This window comes from Arvicola amphibius, chromosome X (assembly GCF_903992535.2).
Source record: "Arvicola amphibius chromosome X, mArvAmp1.2, whole genome shotgun sequence".
Classification (NCBI taxonomy): domain Eukaryota; kingdom Metazoa; phylum Chordata; class Mammalia; order Rodentia; family Cricetidae; genus Arvicola; species Arvicola amphibius.
In genome coordinates, this window is record NC_052065.1 from 91,133,395 (window position 1) to 91,156,338 (window position 22,944).

General features: G+C 37.7%; 1 protein-coding gene across 1 annotated transcript in view; it reads right to left on the reverse strand.

Moving 5' to 3' along the window:
• Positions 1-19,661, reverse strand: part of Nup62cl (nucleoporin 62 C-terminal like) — a 35,019-nt gene extending 15,358 nt beyond the window's left edge. Inside the window, exons 1-7 of the mRNA XM_038315639.1 lie at positions 19,583-19,661; positions 18,248-18,404; positions 12,054-12,204; positions 11,751-11,800; positions 11,481-11,615; positions 9,064-9,175; positions 5,791-5,857 (exon numbers count right to left, since the gene is read on the reverse strand). Coding sequence (XP_038171567.1) covers positions 5,791-5,857; positions 9,064-9,175; positions 11,481-11,615; positions 11,751-11,800; positions 12,054-12,204; positions 18,248-18,404; positions 19,583-19,637 — 727 coding nt within the window. The 5' untranslated portion in view covers positions 19,638-19,661. The remainder of the gene's footprint in view (positions 1-5,790; positions 5,858-9,063; positions 9,176-11,480; positions 11,616-11,750; positions 11,801-12,053; positions 12,205-18,247; positions 18,405-19,582) is intronic.
• Between the last annotated feature and the right edge of the window lie 3,283 nt (positions 19,662-22,944).

Here is a 22,944-nt window from a genome sequence, read left to right on the forward strand (position 1 = left end):
TGGAATGTTCAATTCCAGAATATAAGTAATGACTACCAATCTACCAATGTCACCAAGATTGCCCAAAGAATGTAAGAAAAGGCAGAGGTAAAAAGAGCCTCAATCAGTGAATTGGAGTCTATTCTAGAAGATGAAAAAGGAAGAGGACTCCTCAATTGCAATTTAAAGGCATCTTTTGACCGCTCAGTATCTGATGCTCTTCATACGAGACAGCTGAAATAACTAACAAAATATAACTTCCCTTTTTCTGTTTGTTTTGACACAAAGTCTCATACAATACAGGCTAGCCTTGAACTGGCTACTCATTGTGTAGTGGAGGATCACCTTGAATGCCCGATTCCCGTCTTTATTTCCTAAGGTACTGGGACTAGTGTGTTGATGCCACTATGTTTAGCTTTAATAAAATATTTTTTATTTGTATCAAGGTGTCACTGCTTAGCCTTGCCTAGCCAGGAACTCACTCTGTAGATCAGGCCAACCTAGAGTTCACAGAGATTCTGTTTTTTTGAGTTCTGGGATTAAAGGTGTATGCCACTATGCCTAGTTAACAAAATATTTTTAAATCATTTATTACCTGAATTAAAACCTCTTTAAAAGCATTTAACACCAAAAAAATTTAATCTGAAACAGTCACCTCAAATAATAACTATTAATATTGGGCAAAACTAAAGCATGATTATAACACATTATGCAAAACAGATATTCTAAAATGACATTAAAAGCATTTCATGCAAGAGTTAGTAAAATACAGTTGATGACTAACAATATTTAGCATAAAAAGTAAAATAGTCACAGGCTTGGGACTCTATTTTGGAAACATTATAACCCCCAAAGCCATTTTATTTACTCTAGAGAGTAACTCTTTCTGCCCTAAATAACAATATGAATATGAGAAATCTATAAAACAAATACACAGTTCCACTCTTTAGGAGCCTGCGATGATTACAGATAAAATATATTTCGTCTTATCGCTTTGGAACACTTCATGAAATAAGTACAAAGCCATCCATGATAATATTGAAGTTTCAAATAATGACTAGAAGTTTTTTCATAGCCTACTCCTTTACTATTGTGCCATTTGGTAATTATTCACACACACACAGCAGTGATTTGGTGGTATATGAAGCAATAGGAAACATGGATCCCTTATTCCACCTTCCTCCCCTGCCAGAAGTAGCTCCACATACTAAAAACAAATCCATTGCCTCAGGTGGACTGCCAATTCTGTCTATGTGGTCCCAGAAGAGCTAGAGTTGCTGCAGCTTCAGTGACTGCCAACTCAGAAGACAGATGTGTGACTGCAGCAGCATCATCAAGTCAACCTTGAATAATGCTGTAAATTTTTTCAAAAAGGAATACAAGACATGGAATACATATTTGGGTCTGTGGCTACTACATGCTCTCAACTATACAATTTGCAAGAATAAAACATGGATAATGTCTAACAGTGGATAGGCATCACATCTGAAATCCTGAGTGTGTTCAGACTCCCCTAAATCTGACAGTCTCTGATTCCCTTTCTATCTCTGTCCTATCCCTATAAATTGTGTAGAAGTTAGAGGACAGAAGGAGCATGGTTTGCCACACCTTCTTTGTGTATGTTGAAGAGTTGAATTGGACAATGAGTTTAATGTGTCAACATACTTGAATTGTACACAATGTTCAACTTTCAATTCATTTTAATTTATTTCATTTATTTTTCTTTTGAAATGAAATGGACTCTTTGGAGTAGCTTTCAATTCATGGAACTATTGCCCAGAGAAAGAGATTTCCCGTATACTCACGGCTCTACCCTCAACAAGCACAGCCTCCCCAGCTACCAATATCCCACACCAGAGAGGGTCATTTCTTGCGGCTGAGAAGACTACCATTACCACCCTAAGTCCACCGTTTACCCTGAGGTTCACACTCGATGCTCATCATATTGGTTGAAGCAAAGGTGCAGTGATAGGCATCCATCATTACAGTACCTTAGATACTATTCTTGCTGCTATGCGTTCTGTCTATTCATCACCACATCCACTACTGATCTCTTTTTTTTACTGTCTCCACAGCTTTGCCTTTTTCAGAGCACCATATATTTGGAATCACACAGTGTATAGTCTTTTCATTTTAGCTTTTCTCAGTTAATAATATTCATCAAAATCACTTTTAAAGAAATGATTTTCAGTTAAATATGTGATATTTTTCATGTAACAGCTGCCATGTTTTATTATGGAAAATTTTGGTGCCAATATTACAGATATTAAGTCACAAAAACATTTCCCAGAAACCTTTTAAAATAAAGATTTGATTTTATATGAGTTAATGATTTCTCTTTAGTAAAATATAATATTTGTATTGCCAGAATAACACACTCATTCATTTTTCTATAACTGCTCTCTGAATGTGAACAAATGGACTCATTTAATCTTAAAACTTTTAGTCCACAGACCATTTCAGCAGACATGATCCAATTAACTATTAAAAAGCAAAAAGAAAACAAAAAGAAAAATCCTCTCCTGGATAGCATAATTAAAGCCTGCCATGCTCCATTTCTTCATCACCCCATTTCCTGATATGAAAAGGAAAGGCTTGTTGGGCGGGAATGGCAAAAAGAAGCTTGCACTATCAGGAATTAGCAGGCTTCCCCCACTTTTCAGCAGAGCCCCCATCGCAAGTGCATGTCTACATTTCATTTATGATTTAGCTCAAATGATTCTTTAGCAAATAAGGAATTCCTATTAATCATTACTTTCTACTACTGTCTTATTCTGGCTCCCAATTCTGACTGAGAGCTTTACCCGGACACCTAAAATTTACATCCCATCCAAAATATTACTGTATTTTGACAACCGTGTTATCTACTGTTTTGTACATGATTAAGATTTGTTTTTATATCTAACCATAACCACAATGTCTGAAAAAAGCACACCAGGATTAACAATCTTGTTTTGTACATAAGGAAATCTAAATCGTGGTCCCAGTCCTTCTATGATTGGTCTCAGCCGCATGTTCTAAAGAAGTCATTAAACCTTTCTGGGCCACAATTTCTTCACTTATATAAAGTAAATCCCTGGCAACACTAGCAACTTCAGTTTTATAAAAGCAACACTGGCTGGGAGCCTTGTGATTTCATTTATGACAAAGAGGATCCCCACCAAGAAAAAAAATCACTGCAATTTTTCTTTATAACCCAAATTACCCTGTGACACCTCCTTTAACTCCACCCCAAACGTACTGTTCACTGTAGAAAAATAAGCAACACACAGGAAAACTTCGTATAAGCTCATTCTTTGGCATTGCATGGTTATTAACATTTTACCACTTCTTAGTTAATCTATCAAATTCTCTATGCAAGTGGTATTCAATGACAGCCTACCTGGAACTAGCATCTCTAGATCCAATTTAACAGCTACCTTTGAACCCATGACCTTTCTTATCTCCCCCTCTCATACACATACAGCACACATTTGACAACCAGTAACTATTTCTTCCTACTGTCATTCACTGATTACCAAATATGGACAAAGCACAATTCAAAGAAAGCTATACACTGCTTCTTTTAATCTTCACAGAGACTAAATGCTCACTAAAAGAGGTAATAACTTGACCTGAATATGTGTGTGATGGCGGCGGTGGCGGCGGTGGCGGTGCTGGTGGTGGTGGTGTGTGTGTGTGTGTGTGTGTGTGTGTGTGTGAAATCTTTCTATTGTCATGACAAAACACTATGACAAAGGCAATGAACAAAAGAAAATGTTTCATTTGGGACTCGTGGTTGCAGAGGCTTCGAGTCTATAATGATCATGGTAGACATGGCAGGAAGCAAGCAGACATGGCATGGCACTAGAGAGTAGCTGATGATGTACATCTCAGTCCATAAACAGGAGGGAGGGAGGGAGGAGGAGAGGGAGGGAGGGAGGGAGGGAGGGAGGGAGGGAGGGAGGGAGGGAGGGAGGGAGGGAGGGAGAACTATCTGAGAATGACCTAGGTTTGGAACCCAAGATCCCATCCCCAGTGACACATTTCCTCCAAAAAAGCTATACCCTCTAATCCTTCCCAAACAGTCCCAACAACTGGGGCCTACGAATTCAAATCTATGAATTCATGGGGGCATTCTCATTCAAGTCGCCACAGCATGCATCTCCTTATTTTAACAAATGCATATGCAAACATTATAGAACTTAACTTCCCTGCAGCGATTCTAAACACAGTTTAGAGAGGGACAGGGCATTTATTCCTGTAACTCAGGGAAGAAGCAGGTAATAGTGAATGATAATATACGTATATTTCTAAGAGAAAGACACTGAAGAAATTCACTGTAGCTGATGTCTAGTAGTTCAGAGAATGAAGAGTCCAGAAAGCCAAGTAAGAAAAAAAATGGACTATTTTATGGTTATGTCTTGAAAACTTGTGATTGTTTGCTTGACTGAGTTTCATATCATTTTTCCTGATATTTCATTGTATCCCTACATTTAGGCAAAGCATATAAAATGTTTTAATTAGTTCATTCAGAATTTTGTATAATATGCTTTGATTACATTAATCCTTTCCCCCCTAACTCACCCCATCTCCACACACCCTTTCCTACACATGTAACTTGGGTATCTAACTGTCAGTGCTTATAAACCCTTTCCATGTATAGAACAAAAAAATCCAAATTTATTAATGATATTTGACTTTTAAATTTATAATACAACTATATAAGAGAAATAAATTACATCTCATTTCTCAGTAAAAATCCTAATATATGGGCTGCCCTTTTCTGAAGGGAAAGGAGGAAGAGAGGATATAGGGGAGAGTGGGATGGAGGAGGGACTGGGAGGAGAGGAGGGAGGGGAAACTGCAGTTGGGATGTAATATATGAGCGAAGAATAAATAAAAAGAAAACAAAAGAGAGGAGAGACTAGTCCCAGATCTATAATATCTTGCTAAAGGTTACTTGGTGCTCCTGACACAAAGAAATTGTGTACAGTAAGTGGTATTTATCATAGAAATGTGTCAGGCTGAAATATAACTGTGTACCTGAAAAAAAAACCCTAATTTCTATTAACATTAATATATGCATACATTTTATTTTTTCTATAGCTATAAAATGGTGGTGGTATTTGTTCTATATATAATTCTGACACTGACAATAAAACGATTAAGAAGGTTTACTCAGTTCTGCATTTCTTTTCACCTAATAAGAACGCACTAAGAATACTATGCTCTGGGCTGCTGGAGGTGGCTCGGTTGATTAGGGCGCTTGCTGCTCCTATCATCAAATCGGTGAACCCAAGGCTCAGAAACGCTATCAGCAAATAAGACAGAGAGGCATAGAAGGAGATACTCCATGTTGACTTGCCCAGTCTCCACAAGCATGCGCACACACGCCTCAAACACACAAGAAGGCATACATATGCACACACACCCTCACACACAACACACTCAAAAAGGAACGTTATGTTCAATGGTTATCTGCACCGATATAGGATGCTATAAACTGCACTGATTTTGGGGTATCTTCAGTATTTGTCTTTCTTCCCATTTGGAGGTTCAATGCTGAGTATATGAAACATTTATTTGGCTGAAATCAAAGCTGTATACAGAAAACAAATTTAAAGGTTCTGCTTCTGTTCATACTGTCAATACACTACCTCTATCCATTCCCGGTTTTCATTAATTTCTTGTTAATGCTTCAGAGCTCATATGGGCCTGCGCCGGACAGGAACCATGCAGCAGAGCTCTTATGTCAGTGTGCTCATGGAGAACACAATGTGTGTTGTCCAATATTTTCAGACCTCCAACACGATATATAGAGACACCCACCTGAATTCTGGCTGATCCACTGCAGAGACTGCATGTGCGCATTCAGAATTCTGCAAATCTGTTGAAGCTGAAAATACACCCAAGATTTTTAGATCAGGATTATTCTAATGGAGTAAACAAAAAAGAAACATCGGAAATTGAAATTAAGAAGCAACATTTAATTTTCTTCTGGTAGATGGAGCACTGACAATGAACTCCATATTAATGGTGCTTTGCCATTTCATACTTATAACACTAATTACTTTTATGCATTAGTTCAATCTATTCATTTTGTAACTGTCAGGGATTAGGTTCCTACAAACTAATAAAAAAAAAACCCTGAAGAGCACAACATAAAAATAAAGGACATTAAAAGATATTTCAAAAGAAAGCAAACGAATCAATCCACATACAATTAAGAATATCAGATTTGTCAATCAAATCAGCAATTGCATGTTTTGGTTTGGCTTTTGAAGCAGAGGCTTGTGAAGCACTACAGACCTATGTGGAACTTAACCATGTAGCCAGGGCCCTTTGCTCTGCATCGAGTGCTGGGACTACAGGAACCTACCAACGTGCAGGGCTCCTCAAATTCGTTGTTTTCAAAATAGTAGCACTCAGCAGTCAAGTACAGGTTGATTGCTCCTCACCCAAAATGCTTGGGAAAGAATTGTTTCAGGTTTTTCAAATTTTTGGAAGATTACATTCTATATAATGAAATATCCTGGAGATGGGAAAGATGGCTAAACATGGAATTTCTATGTCATGCCTAGCTTGTACATACAGCCTGAAGGTGATGGTATATAATATTTACATTATGACTCCAGTTGTGTGCGTGTGTTAGTTTGTTTATTTTCTTGTTCATTTGTTTCTCACATGTTACACAAGACTCTAACCACTGAGTTCTATCCCTAGCCCAGCTATGTCAGTGCTTTTGGCTGTGACCCCTTCCATGGGTGTGGACTTTCCCACTTACACATCATTTCATCACTGAAAGAGTCTTAGATTTGGGAGCATTGAAGATTTCAATATTTCAGATCCAGAACACTCCATTTGCAAGTAGGAAAAATCAATACATTAATATACACTCGACGGTAATATAAATTGGTCCAGATTTCCAAATGTAAATTTTTACAGCATGTGTCAATAGTTTTAAAATATTTATACCTTGTTACTCAGTATATTCTACTCTATATGAGCCTACCCAAATCTAAATATAACTGGTCATTACAAGGCTATATTAGATTGCCCAAAATTTGAAATCAATATCTCAACTAATAAAGATGTTAAAAATATTATAAAATTCACCTCTGGTGAAATATCTTGGCAGCATTAAAATTCACATTGTCAAAGAGTGACTAAAATTTTGAGAGAGAACCATGAAAACAGGAAGTAAAAATCACTATATGTATATTTATGATTGTATTTAAACAGAAAAACATTTTTTTCCAACATTATAAAAAGACTAGAAATACATCAATATAGTAAGAAGGGATTGGTAATATTGATGCTTTAATTTTCTTTATTAAAGAAACTTTATTAAAACTATAGCTGGGTAACAGAACATAATGTTTAATGAAAAATTTAAGTATCATGTGGTCTCTCCCATTTACCCCATTTACACACATATACAAAAGTAATAGAAGTCATTGAATCCCAGCGCTATGAATGCTGGGATACACAGCTTCTACTTTTGTGCTGTGATATATAATCCATTGTAGCAGGGCTTTGAGGTGATATTTACATTATCCACAGGGACAGTATCATTTAGCAGGTGTGTTTTCTCCTACTTTCTGTCCCATGGTTTATGCTATCTGAAAAGAGGGATAATTTCTTGCTTCCTTTGTCCTGTTATCACCAGTAATTGCCTTTAACTCAGTCATCTTAAACATCTCAATTATCCCTACAATGAAAAAATGAAAACATAAGACTACTTGCTATTCACTAGTTAAAATAATTATGGGCAAAATTGGGGAAATGATAAAGATAGGATTTTACTAACTCTGCTAACTCCAGTTCTGCACCATGTCTAAATCTGTTTGTGTTTATCGATGCATCAGAAATCTAAAGAACAAAACCATTTTGAATCTTGAAATTGCATTTCGAATGTAACAGAAATGTACTTTGTTGACTCAAGATCATCGTTGTGAACACAGGGCAGATGGTAGCATTGGTAATTCCAGACTAATTTATATGTGTCATTGTTCAATTTTAGACTGATGCTAAGTAGAGAATAGCATTGTTTTATGGCTGAAAGGGACTTACAAATCATTTATTCTACCCTTGACATTTTTCAAAAGAAGGAGCCAAGACCCAAAGAGATTAGGTGACAAACAAAATTCTAATAGTTTCTCAACTGTAATTGGCTGTTTTTTCGTGATTAAAAAAAATTCAGTAATAATATGTGTGTATAGAAAGGACAGTCTGAGTCTAATCGGACAAAGAAATTGCTAGAGAATAATCACCACTTATGTATACGTTATTCACTCTCATCTCCCGAGAGCCCAGCCTCACCGCTACTTATAATTAATGATAGACGGTACAATAGAGGCTCCTACAATGGGAGATCCCTCTTAGCACTAGTGCCATTTATCGGGAGTGGGGAAAAGAGGACTTCATCTGTGCTGCCCAGACAAAAGGACAAGGTAGAGGAAATAAGCTCTTTATAATTAGAGTATAGGAAAAATGTAAGAAACCCTGTTTCTTTCTTACTGACAAATTAATTCACAGAATCTCGATTCTAACAGGATCCTAAGCCCTACATTCCCATAATATAATGTATTTGCTTTATGAACTAAGTAGTATTCTACGAGGCAGTTAGAAACATAATGACAATATTTTAAAAAAAAAATCCTATGAGAAAATGTTATGTCTTAAAAGTTAAGTCACTACATTCTAAAGATATAAATTAAAGAGTGCTCAAATATGTCTAATAGACCTAGACATATCTGCTTATATTTATATGGGTAAATAAATTATATGTTATGAAAAATTAACTAGCGAGTAAGTGAATTAAAAAGTACCAGGATATGTTTAATTATGTAGAGATTAAGTCCTGAACACCTTGGAAGAGTCATTTATATTACCCTCCTGGGAATGACCACAAAAATTTACATCTGTAAATATTTACTAAATATTTACTGTCCCACTAATCATGCCTAAGAGCATCATATCTCTAGAGGGAAGATATGAAGTACTCTGGAGGACATGAGAATGTGACACATTAAAAAAAAAACGTATTGAGGGCCAATTTCACGTCAAATCTTGGCTTTCTACAAAGAACAGGGAACATACTGTTTCGGCAGTGTCATCAGGACTTCCAAGTGAATTCAGGTGAACAATAATGTCCTTGAGATCTTGAGACATTCTTTTGAGCTCAGCATCTATATTTTCTGCTAATCTGTAGCTACACAGGCAAGTGAAAGAAAGAGATTAACAAGAAACATTTTCTCACCTCTACCATAACTGACATAGAGAGACGTAATTACCTACTGGATTTGTTTCAATTCCCCTATAATCACATGGGTTCTCAATTATGACCGAGGACATTGTCTCATGGATTCAATGTTTGTAAACTTATTGCTATCACAGCCTAAGACTACAAAGGCAAAGGCTCTCTTCTCTGATGAATGCTACAGCAAAGGAACCCTTTGGGAAACACAAAATGTATGCATAGGACATTTACCTAGATAGAAGGCTAGTGTTTAGCAACATTCAATAAATGTTGAGATTGTTTCAATTATAGAGAATATACAGAATTTCATAGTAAAACTTTATATGATATACTATAGCGAGAAACAAAGAATAATCTGAGAAACGAGCTTTACAACAATAAAAAGTAGGTAAATCTGAATTTACTACAAACTGATTAGTGATCTAATTTCCACTCAAAAATGTTTGTGAGACAGAGTGGGAAGGGGAGAGGGATGAAGAAAGATTGATTGATTAACGTAGTCCAGCATATTGATGTGTTTACAAGAATTAAAAGTGGCCAGAAGATTTTTCAAACTCACTATCTATAAAATTAAAGGACTCAATCAGATGTCTTGGTAACTATCTATTGCTTTCTGTGCCAAATCACCTATATGTAATTGGTTGCCTAAACTGTTGAAAATTCTGGTGAAAGATTTATTGCAATATAAATCTGGCTACAAAAGAGACATTGGAAAGGAATTAATGTTTTTAAGCCTCCCAATCCACAGTTAGTATATTCTAAAAATGTTAAGTATTTTACAAACAAACAAAAAAGATAGAAGAAATTGAGCTTGGTGGCACATTCCTGTAATCACTGTACTTGCAAAGTAGAGATAAGAGGATCAAAGATTTCAGGCCAGCCTTAGTCATTACAGGGTTTGTGCTAGACAAGACCTTTTCCAAAAAAGTGATAAATAAATAGAATATGTCAGATATGGTGTTGCACACCTATAATCCCAGCACTCAAGAGGCAGAGGCAGGAGGATCTCTATGAGTTTAAGGAAAGATTGGTCAACAAAGAGAGTCCCAGGCCAGCTTCTTCTATATAGGGAGTTCTGAGCCAGTCAATTAAAAATAGTAAGACCCTGTCTCAAACAAAAACACTCTCTCTTTCTCTCTCTCTCTCTGTATATATATATGTGTGTGTGTGTGTGTGTGTGTGTGTTTGTTTGTGTGTTTATTATCTGTGAAATATATCTGTGAAATAGTCTGTGAAATATGTATATTTCACAGAAGTAATGCCAAAGAATAGAGCAAAGAAAGAAGAGAAAGATAAAAAGGGAAAGAGGAGGAAAACAAAGGCAGAAATATAAAAGTAGAAATAAAATGGAGGTCAGTACAGATTAGCTGTACTAACCCACATTTAAAATCCTACAAAATGTTAACTTTAAAGCCTTAAAAAAATTAAGTTCAGTGGCAAAGGATTTGCGAAAGCTCAGCTGGGCAGTGTGAGGTGTGCTTGCAACTCAGGAGTTTGACAGAAGCCTGGGCAAAGCCGGATAGAACCTGTCTTAAAAAATGAAGAAAACAAAACCCAAGACATAAAAGCTCCATCTCAATTCACTAACAAGCAACTGACAAAAATGAGTCCAAGTTAGTCTCAATTTAGATTATGTAGCATGTTCACACAACGTTTCTTAATGTTTTATAAAGTGGCCTGATTATCAAATCTCGGTTCTGGAGAGAGTTACCATGGGAACACTGACAGTGAACAGACACAAGGTAAAGCCTGAACAGTACACAAATAAAGCATACCTAGTCTGAAACGCTGACAAAATCATTCCAATTTTGAAAACCATAGTTCATCCTCAAATGAACAGTCTGTCTTCAAAATATCAAATAATGTATGACAAAAAACAACTGTATAGATACTAGGTTTGTATGTATCAAAATTAGGAGACCAGGAATATTCCACAATACTATGACATCATACATAAGCTTTGTATTTCTAATTTAAGAACACACTTGACAAATATAAAAGCTTCCCAGTAGACAAACATGAGCTTGAGATAAATAATAGTGAACAAAATGCTCTAAAACAAAGCTGCTGGAACGACTCTTTCATTTCTAAGCCCCGCCCCCCCGCAAAAGATAAACACGGAGCAGTCAAACAACTTGGTAAATAATACCAACTAGAAGAACTTGCCCTTTTCTACGGATATCTATTCCCTGCTTTATTTATGGTCCAGTTTCTCCCTCCTTCTGCCCAATTCTTCAGTCTCCATTCCGTTACTTACATTCTCTCATACTCTTTATCTACACAGAGCAGATTAAAAGGCCCATTCTGTCCCTTCACGAACTCCTCTAAAGGGGTCAACAGATGTTCCAGCTCCTTCTGCTGGGACAGGATAAAATCCAATTCCCGTTCCAACCTGAATAAAACAAGTCAACAGAAGGGCTGATGAAAGCAATTCTGGGTAACAAATTAAATGTCAATAAACAGCAGGGGGAAAACAACAGAACAAAAATATCTTGAATCTTTCAAGCAAAGAAGTCCAAGGTTCTACCTGCTCTGATCCAGCTTCACTCTTTCCACTTCACGATGCAGAAGAGTAATCTTTAAAGGGAAATGGGAACAAAACGGTGTCAATTCAAATTGTCTATAATTTTAGAGCAATACACATTTTCTCGAACACACGTCAAATGCCAAACACTTCCTAATTCAAGGAGCATATTAGCTTAGGAAAATGTTTTAAAGTTACTCATCAATACTGCAACAGAAAACTAATCACAAAACCAAAGTCTATTCTCTTGTGCTTTTCTGGGAATACTTGTACAATACAGGAAGGTTAATGAGAATATCTCCCTACCTCATCACCACTCTCAATCAATGCCTGGTTCCAAACATTGAGGTGGTTGGCCTGGTGGAAAAAGTGCTTTTCTTGCTCCTGTAGTTGAAGGCTCCACTTGTCCACCATACTTTCCAGGTGACCATAGGTCATCACAGGAGTTGCGATTGAGCTAAAATATAAAAAGATACACTATGATCATAGCTTTTAAAGTGAGATCATATTTTAAAACAAATAGTACAGGAAGACTAGGGGGAAAAGACTGTGGGGGAGACTCTGACATCTTGCTTTCCCACAAAATAATACCAGATAAAGGTGATTTTAAAACAGCCTGATGTAGGAGGGTCATCTGTCTATGTGTTACTTTCATTGGTTAATAAAGAAACTGCCTTGGCCCTTTGATAAGACAGAAAATTAGGTAGGCAGAGTAGACAGAACAGAATGCTGGGAAGGGAAGTGAGTCAGTCGTCATGCTTCTCCTACCCAAGACGGATGGTGGCTACAATCTTCCCGGTAAGCCACCACTTTATGGTGGTACACAGATCATTAGAAATGGGTTAATCAAGATGTGAGAATTAGCCAATAAGAGGCTGAAACTAATGGGCCAGGCAGTGTTTAAATGAATACAGTTCCCGTGTAATTATTTCGGGTAAAGCTAGTTGGGTGGCGGGAAGCGGCCTGCTCCCTTCGCTACAACAGCCAGTTAAGAGCCAGGTGGTGGTGGCACACACCTTTAATCCTGGCACTCAGGAGGCAGAGGCAGGTGGATCTCTGTGAGTTCAAGGCCAGCCTGGTCTAGAGAGTGAGATCCAGAAAAGGGTTCAAAGTTACAGAGAAACTCTGTCTCGAAAAAGAAAAAAAAGTCCATTTAATGCTCTGAATATTATCCTAAGGGAATAGAGCAAATACTTCTTAAGATGTCTACTAAATCACAGTCTGCTTCCATACTTTCTGTTATATCAGAACAGCATGGTGGATGCTCCCACAACCATGTTAGTCCAAGTGTGCTTCTGAGCACTATTCACAAAAGATCAGCATCCCTTGACCACAAGGACCAGAGAGGAACTCCAACTCCCCTAAAAATTGTATTTAAAAAGCTGAGCATCCCTTGATCTTGGATTCTGTGACCAGGGCAGCTAGCGCACACTGACTCTAGCAGGAGTAGTATCAGCGCAGCTCAATGGGAGGTAGCAGGTAATACTCCTGGCATAGCAGGCAGCATTCCAATTTCCTACTGGGCTCCTACTAATGGTGACATGTATGGCAGGCTGAATGAAGCTAAATCCTTACTCAAGAGCAACAAGACTTAGATTGAGTAAGGCAGGATAGTATCACACAAACCCAGTAGAGAATCTAACCTCTAAAGCCTGAATGAACACTCTAAGACAAGTTTGGACTCCCATTCCTCCATTCTGGGAGTCAGCGAGACTTGGTGGGGAGTTTAACCTCCACCTGAATGGGCAAAACAAAAAATGAAGGAGGCCAATCAAGACTGTGTCCTTTCTTCCATAAGCCTTGTGTCAGCGAGGCCCAGCAGAGGGCCAAGCTTCCATGTCAGTAGAGCATCAATGTAGCATCAATTCTACCATACAAGGTAGAATGAGGTAGAGGAGTTGACATCCTTTGTCTTCTCTGTCAGCAAGGTCCAAGCAGCTGAAATTTTGCCTACCCCTGGATCAGCTAAAGCACTGAGTTAGTTCATCACCTGCCACTTCATCTGGGGCTCCAGGGTCCACCTGCAAGCTGGGCTCGCATTCCTACAAGAGGGAATGAAGTGGTGGGGTACAGTGTCCCACTTGCTCAGGAAATGAGTCAGCAGAACTAAGAAAGTTGAACTTCCACGCCACCCAGGTGTAGTGAGGCAGTATGACTCAGTGCTCCATTTTTGCTGGGGTGCTGGGGGGCAAGGTCCAGTGGGAAGCAAAACATAAAAGCACACCCACCCTTCGCACTAGGTCTCAACAAAGGGACTATCTAGTGAAAAGACAGCAGATATAAATAGGACCCAAACACTCCTAACATAATAGACAAATGGCCATGAAACAATAAAAGTGATCTGTATCAGACACTGGGAAAAATCACTCGAAAGAGAAAAAGCTAGCATCACAGATGACAACATTAAGAGGTATCAGACACTGGAAACTGTCTGAAAGAAATTTTAAAGCAGTCACTAAAAATGTCTGAAGAGGGCAATTTTTAATCCTCTTGAAATAAATAAAATCATCAAAGATATGTGGATTATAAAGACAAGTGGAAAATATACAACTGAAAAATATAATAACTAGAATAAGCCTACTTGAAGGGTTTCACACTAGAGTGGCGCTTATAGAAAACAATCACTGAACTTAATGGTAGATAATTAAAATTTACGGACCAGCAAAGAGAAAACAGAGACAAACGAAAAAAGTCTCAAGGACATAAGAGGACAATAATAACTAATATAAAAGTGTATGCAAGAGAAGTTCCAGAAAAAGAGAATGGGCCTGAAAAAAATTATTGGAAAGAAAAGGTTGCAAACTTTGAGAATTTGGCAAAAGATATAAACGTGAAGATTCAAGAAGTTAAACAAACAGAAGTAGAATAGCTCATGGAAAGCCACGGGTGATGACCACTATGTTATGGAAATGGCCCTACAAAAATCCATGGTGAGACACAGAGCAATTGGACTTCTGAAAGGTAGAGATAAGTTTTTAAATTGTGGAAGCAAAAAAAATAGACGGAGGGAAAAATGTGTTTAAAAGAGAAGAGCTTTTAAATGATAGTTGACTTTGTACCTGAAGCTGAGGTTAGGGAGAAGTCGTACACTTTCAAAATACATGAGAAAAAGATAGACTATAGATCATGAAAAGAGAAGAGGGAACTATTTAGGGGGAAGAAAGGGATTAATAACAAGAAGTGGGTGTGGGAAATAGGGGACAGCAGCAGGGGCGAAAATAAAAGAAAATTTTATGTCTATATCTATATGGAAATTTTATAGTGATGCCCATTTCTTTGTGTGGTAAACAAATTTAATAAAAATAACTATAAAGGGCACTAGAATATTCTCAAAAGAAAAACTGATAAAGCTAAGGAAAGAAAATAAGACGAATCCAAAATTATTTGATTGAGAACTCCAAAAAGCTATTCTTCACAATTGAAGAAACTACTAGAATAAAATATGGCAAAACTCCAAAATCTGAAAATACCATAGCAGATTCTAACAGACATACACAGAACATTACATGCAATACAAGAAAACAGAATGTTTGGGTTTTCACGGAACATTCTGCAAGATGGACCATCTCCTCCTGCACAAGAAAAAAAATCTGGATATAAAATAGCTGAAATCATATGGTACATTCACTGGCTATCACTAATACCAAAATAAAAAAAGAAAATCTCAGAACACTTGGAAAGTAAACAGCATGTTTCCAAAAAAAATCCATGGCTCAAAATGCAATCAGAGCATAATGAAAGATGTGGGCCGCAGGAAATGCAGGGCACTAAAGGCTGGCATGAGAAGAAAATGACTCAAATCAATAGTCTAAGATCATCCGCCAAGAAACTAGCGAGAAGAAAATAAACCCAGTATCACCAGGAGAAAAGAACCAACAGTGGATAACAATGAAGCTGAAAACAGGGAAGTTTTACAGAATAATCAATGAAACAAAAGCTGGTTCTTTAGAGAAATATTAATAAAATTCACATGAGAAAGACACAGACCACCAACATCAGAAATGAAACAAGAATATAGCTCCAATATGGAAAGCCAATAAGGGAGGACCACAAACAACTTTTTGCTCATGAATTTGACAATGCAGAAAAAGAATGGACCTGTTCCTTTAAAACCACACACTGCTGAAGCTTATTAAAGATGAATTAGACAGTCTGACTGGTACTGGATCTATTAAATACGTTTATTTTTAATTTAAAGGATTCTGCAAGAGATTTATCTGGGCGCAGAAGTTTTCATTAAAAAGTAGTTAATGAATTAGTATCAACTCTATAATTTCTTTTAGAAAATAGGAATAAGAATGACTCCTGGAGCATTTTATAAGCTGTAAAGTTGGAAGTTATTCGTTAAATGTTATTCTGATATCAAAACTTAAAAGCAAAAACAAAATCAGCATGCGTACATACAAAAAGTACATAAAATACTAAAATACACAAAAATATCTATCATTGTATCATAGCTAACGAGAATCAAGAGTATAAGAGTCAGAGGTAGTAGATGACAATAAGGACCCAGTAGGGCAGCTGTACACATGAACTCGCGGAGGCTGTGACAGCATGCATGAGACCTGTGCAAGCCCAAGCCAGTCCAAATGCCAACATGGAGAGAGGAGGTGGGCATGAAGTCTCAAACTTAGTCTGGCTGCTAGGAGAGGGACAGTAAGTTTTCTTCAAGAGGGTAGCTGGAGAGGAAGTTCACATATTCAATAATTTATGGTCAGGGCCAATCAGACTTAATGGGTGTAAAAAAAAAAAAAAGAAAGAACAACCCAAAGTTGGGTGAGTAGGATCTGGATGGGCCTGGGAGGAGCTGGAGGAGAGCATGGACGAATATGATCAAAACACATTGTATCGAGTTCTCAAAGACCTAAGAACATAATTTAAAGATGTCAAAATTCATACCACAATAAGATCACTTCACATCTTTAAGAAGGGTAGTAAAAATATGTCACATTGTCACAACCAAGCAAGAAAATATGGACAGTCTGGGTAATTTTAACACTACTGGTAGATACACAGAATGCCATAGCCACTCTGGGAAAGTATTTGCAACCTAAAAGTAATAAATATACAAACGTCATACTGACAAGCACCTATGTGCCTGGGAAGATAACTCAGCGGTTAAGAGCGCTGCCTGCTCTTCCAAAGGTCTTGAGTTCAATTCCCAGCAAACACATGATGACTCACAACCATCTGTAATGGGGTCTGGTGCCCCTCTTGAGGAAGAGACCTGGTCAGGTGTCCTCATCAACTTAGATCATGAAACCCAATATGGACAAGTTCAGTAGAACTCCCATATATGGGCTGCCCATGCATGCTTCAGCAGTGCCAGGGCATACATTTCATTTCATTTTCAAGTAAGACTTGTATGCACAAATGTTCATACCATCAGCTCCAAACCTACAAATGACCTAGATGTCTATCAATACTTCCATGCTTAAACAAACTACATTATACAAAATAGCATGGAATACTGCTGAGAGAGAGAGAGAGAGAGAGAGAGAGAGAGAGAGAGAGAGAGAGAGAGAGAGAGAGAGAGAGAGATCAAGCTATAGGGTGGAACTTTAGGAATTATGCTGAAAGAAAAGGCCAATTATTAGAGGACACCTGTGGGCCATGGCTGCATCCACATAGCATTATTAAAATATTGTGAATATGTAATGAAGAAGAGATTAATTACTGTCAAGAATTAAGCAAAGAAGGAGAGGGGTGCTCATAAAAGGGCACCAAGAGGAATCTTTGTGGAGACAAAACTATTATTTATTATTTTTAATATTTACTTTTATTTTTTATGTGTGTATCTCTATGTGTGAGTGCCTGTACATGTGTACAGGTGTCCACGGAGACCAAAAGAGGGCTCCGGAGCCCCTGCAGCTGGAGTTCTAGGCAGTTCTGATCTGAGGTCCAAACTCTAGCCCTGTGCAATAGCAGCAAGTGCTCTTAGCCACGGAGCCTTCTCTCCAGCCCCCTACTCTGATTCGTGACTGTATCAATGACAATATTCTGGCTTTGTTTGACACTATAGTAATGCAAGGGTCTGTCATCACAGGAACGGTACAAAGGGCACACAGGATGCCTCATTTAATATGCAAGTTATATATATTAAGTTCTAGAGTTTGCTTGAATCTTTATCATGATGCACACATTACAATGTGTGTGACCAGTAAAGAACTACCTAATCTCTGGGTTCCGGTCTGCTATAAAACAGGACCCCAAATAGAGTCGATCTCATAAGATAACTGTGGATATTAAATGGTATGATGTTCCTAAAGAATTGTCATCTTGCTAAATATACAGATTGCGCAATAAATTATAGCTACTAGTAGTAATAGTAATGACTGTATAACAGTATCGCAGAAGCCTGTCAACTGCCTGAGCTACATATGAAAAAATCCTGCCCTGTTCCCTCAACTGATTTATAAAATACGAGCTTCAAGCTACCCATGCAATTATGCCTATGAAGTGATAAGCCATAACACAAAATTTCAAATAAACAAGCTTACTTTACAGTCATGGTAACCGGCAGAGAAGCCACACTGATTAAGCCAGTGTCATGATGCCAAGGTAATGTTGGTGGTTTGAGATACAGGTTGAATCCACTTGTAATTGTAGTAGTGGTGTTGGTGGTAACAGTGGTAGTGGTTGTCGTTGAGGTTGTGACTAGAAAACAAAATAGTGTTGGTAAGAATTTGCAGTGCTAGTAAGAAATGAGAAGCTTATGTCAATTAAGCCTCAGTCATTCAAGACTCTTTTTTTAAATATGGGGAGTCGTTTGCTAATAAGAACTTGAAATCAAAAACATAGATTTCAACTCAACTCTGTTGCAATATGAAGTGATATAGTGCACAGCAGGCATCTAAATTAACCTTTATGCTGAAAATTAAAACTCCTGGAGAGATTCATTAAAATATAAAACATAACTTAACCAGCTCTATAACCATTAAGGGGATTTAATCAATTCTCAAAACTCTTCCCATAAATATTGAAAATGCCAGACCCAGATGGCCTCACTTGGGAAGTTCTATTTAAGTTTCAAAGAAAAACCCCACAATTTTGCAATATGCACAAAATTTCTGGACATATTTTGGATAAAAAACATAACTATTTGTGAACTAATTCTCCCAAATTAATTTGCCAAATCATAGGGCTAAATCATCAGACTAAATCAAGAATATATTCTAAATCTTAATGTATATTGTAAAAGTGACCTACTAAAGCGATTCTGAAAAAAATTAAACCACTGCATTTTTGTCAATAGGGAAAAGTGCCTACTTCTCTACATCTTAGCTAACACTGGACATGCATATCTGTCAACCTGATTAGTAAAAGCTTCTCAAAGTTTTATTTACATAGCAGAGACCTTGGGTTGTTTTACCCCTTCTAGAAAGCCCTCTTATAGAGTAAAACTAAACAGACTTCACAGCCTAAGTGCTTTGTTTCCAACTTTTGGCTGTAGATCAGAGCTCTCAGCCTCTGTTCCAGTGCCGTGCCGGCCTGCTGCCATTTTCCCTATCATGATGGCCATAGACTCCAACCTTCTGAAACTCTAAGCAAACCCCAAGACGTTCTTTTTTCTATAAGTTGCCTTGGGCATAGTGTCTTACTTACCACAGCAATAGAAAAATGCCTAAGATATTAATCATAATAATTTTTAAAAACCTCACAGCTAAAGTTATGGCAATAAACCTTATGCAAAGCTACTACTGATATCAACCGTCATCGTTGGAATCAAACATCGAGATTATTTTTAAGATGCAGGAAATCCGTAGCCTCTATGGGCAAACTGAGTTAAGCAGGCTCATGAAAACAACCATCTCTTTAAAATGAGTAAAACTTACTTGAGAGTTCCTGGGAAGCCATACAGGCAGGAACATTTGACATTGTAGGAAACATGGTACTTGAATTGTCAGTGGTGGCCACAGTAGTAGATGATAGAAGCAACCTAAAAATCAGAGTAGCAAGGAAAATATAGTGACTAAAAAATAACTCTCCACAAGTAGAGCACCACTGCAAGATTCATTTGCATTGGGGAAATATGAGCAAAGAATGGAGACACACACAACTACAAATAAAATATCTTTGGTTAAAAAACATAGTAGCAGAAGCCGTATTTTTAAAATGCTCACCAGTACTGCCTGCTAATAGCCTTCTAGCGACCTCACTGAAACAGTAAGCAGATGAGAAGCATCCCCTCCCCGGAGGGGCAGCATAAGAACTCCTGCGAAACTGTTTGAAACCGGTGAAAGTGGTTTTTAAAAATTGTAAACTGCTGGAAATTATCCTAAGGGGATACAGTGAATGAAGCTTTCTTCGAGAACATCTGTTAAAAGTCAGTGGTCTAACAGTGATGGGCTACATATGGCATATGCGCCATAACTCACTGCCTTCCTCCCACCCCCTTGCTTGCCTTTGTACAAATAACCCTCCAGATAACAGCGGCTTAGTAGACTGGGTGCTCTCTGGCTCGGGCTCTCAATCAAGAGAGACGTGGCTTCCATGAGAAAGCAAGCAGCCAACATTCTCATCACCTCCAACACGGATGTGAAGGGCAAAATTCCTGGTGAATACAGCCAAATCTTCTGGGGCTTGTTTCTTTTAGCCAGTTCCCCTTCATAGGATAGAAACTTCATGCCAGAAGGCGGAGAACCAGCCCACTCTGATCCCATTGCCTAAGCTTATTCGCAGCTCAAAGTTTCCCATGTGAAGAGGCAATCAAGGCCGGTGGCTCTTACCACTGCGCAGCACCCAAAGCCCTGGGTCAAAGAAAGATTCTGCCCCAGAGCTAACCGCTGGTCCTAAGAAGAGAGAGCTCCAAAACTCCCCCCCAAAGAAGTGACTTTATGTAAAAGAGAGCATGAAGTAGTTCCAGTTGAAGGAGTTCCTCTTAGAAGGTGAAGATTTGGTGGTAAGTGATTAAATGGTGAGAGCTTTATGCTAACAAGAAGGTAGGCTCTTGGTCCTCTAGTCTACCAGAATTAACAAGGAGGAATTAAGCACTGTTGTATGCTATAGCACGATCAAATCTTGGAACGACCACGCTAAATAAAAGAAATAGGCACAAAGGCAATGTATCGCATGATTTCGACTGCATAAAATGTCCAGAACAGGCAAAGTCATAGACAGAAATGTATTGCCAAGGGTTGCCAAGGGCTGCAGGGGTGGGGAGGGAAGTGGCTTAAGGAAGGGTGGACTGCTAACTGGTTACAAGGTTTCTTTTAGGGGTAATGAAAATGTTCTCAAGTCACATTCTGGTGGTGGTTGTATACTCTGTGGCTATATTAAAACCCACTGAATTGTACAATTTCAAAGAGTGAATTGCAAGATGTGAATTATATGTCAATTATACTGTTATTAAAAAACACATTATCATCTCAAGAGAAGAAAAAAACTGCATTTGACAAAAGCGCAATGCCCTTTCACGATAAAAACACTCAACGAACTGGAAAGAGAAGGGAGCGTCCTCAGCTCTTACTAGTGGTTTTTAATAACATGAAGTAGCAAGGCTATTTATTCTGCCATATGTTGTAAATAGTCTCCTAACCCAGTTTGTCAATGGCTTTTAATTTCTTACTATTCTATGAGTAGTCAAACATTTCCATCATTTTTCCCTTTATAGTCTAATCTAAGTCTCAAAATTATATTTTAAAAGACTTTTCCTCTTAGACATAAGAAAAAGTGCTGAATCTAATTTTAAGAGAAAACTGCAAATTTTAACTACATTGAAAGAAATTTCACAAAACAGATGACAAGAACTTCAAAGCTATTAACACTTTACTAAGTACCAAGAAAAAAATCAGGCAGCGTCATAGATTCCTAATGAGAGTGTAAACTGTCATGGATCTTGTGGAAAATGGATGGTCAACGTTTTAAATATTACAAATGCATCTATCATTTGAGATAGAAATACTCTTAAGGAAACATCCATAAAGAATGCATATATAGTCACAAAATCCATGTGTGCGTAGAGTCAAAGAACTACATACCTAGAAGTGACTAACTGTACACTTAAAACGGTAAAGCTTTTAATGTGCATTTTACCACAATAAATATGCAAGATGTTCTTGTGTACTTGTGAAATACCATATAAAATGATACCCAGGGCTAGAGAGATGGAGAAGCGGGTAAAAATGCTTGCCACCAAGCCTAAAGTTTCATACCCAGCATTCACATGGTGGGGTGGGTACTTCATGGAAGGACTAAATGGATTCCTGTTGTCCTCGAACCTTCACACGTGTTCTGTGGCACACACATACACACAAATACATAAATGTAATAAAAATCATACCGTTTGCATCACCACATCGAGGAAACTAATCCAACAATTACCAAGGGAGTGGATATGCAAATTCTAATAAATCTACAACGTGGAATACTATGACGATATTAAAAAGATACTGAAGAGCCTCTCAGTGATGTGAAATGAAATAAGGTTTAAAAGGTTTCAAACAAGTATAGTAGAACATTTACAAGTTGAAAAAGCAGGGTACACACTAGGATATAGAACATATTCTCCACGTCTGAAAAAGATGGAAGGTTGGAGCCTCCGGGATGGTTCAGTACCACAAGGTGATGGGCGATGCAAGCCTGACAATCCGAGTTCTGTTCCGGGAACCCACTTAAAGGCAGAAGGAGAGAACTGACTCGAGAAAAGTTGGTCCTCCGAACGCCCCGTGCAAGCCATGACATGTGTGCCACCCCCCATTGTAACTATAATAATCATAACTTTTAAAGGTGAAAGGCTAAGAACACAGAGGGTGCAGTGCAGAGGGGGTGTACTACAGCTATTTGTAGGATTTATTTTGAAACCATTTGCCTATATTAAGAATATTAATATTAATAATAATATTAAGAATTAGACATAAATACATGTTCTTGAAGCCAGTGTGGGAAACATTACTTACATAGTTTCGTATTCACCTACACCCTTAAAATATTTATGCACTCTATTTTCTACCTTTAATTCATACAATATTTCTTATGATTAATATTTTAAGCAAACAACAGTTAGCCAACTATTACAATTCATTTATTCATTATTTTGCCCTCTCCCCCCACGGAACTGAAATACCACCATCATACACACAGGCTTGTTTCTGTGTCTTAAAATATTTCACTGATATTTTTTTCTTCCTGTGCTTGCTACATACTAGAATCTCAATTATTACAGCCCTAGAATTATTTAAGTCTACACTACATAACA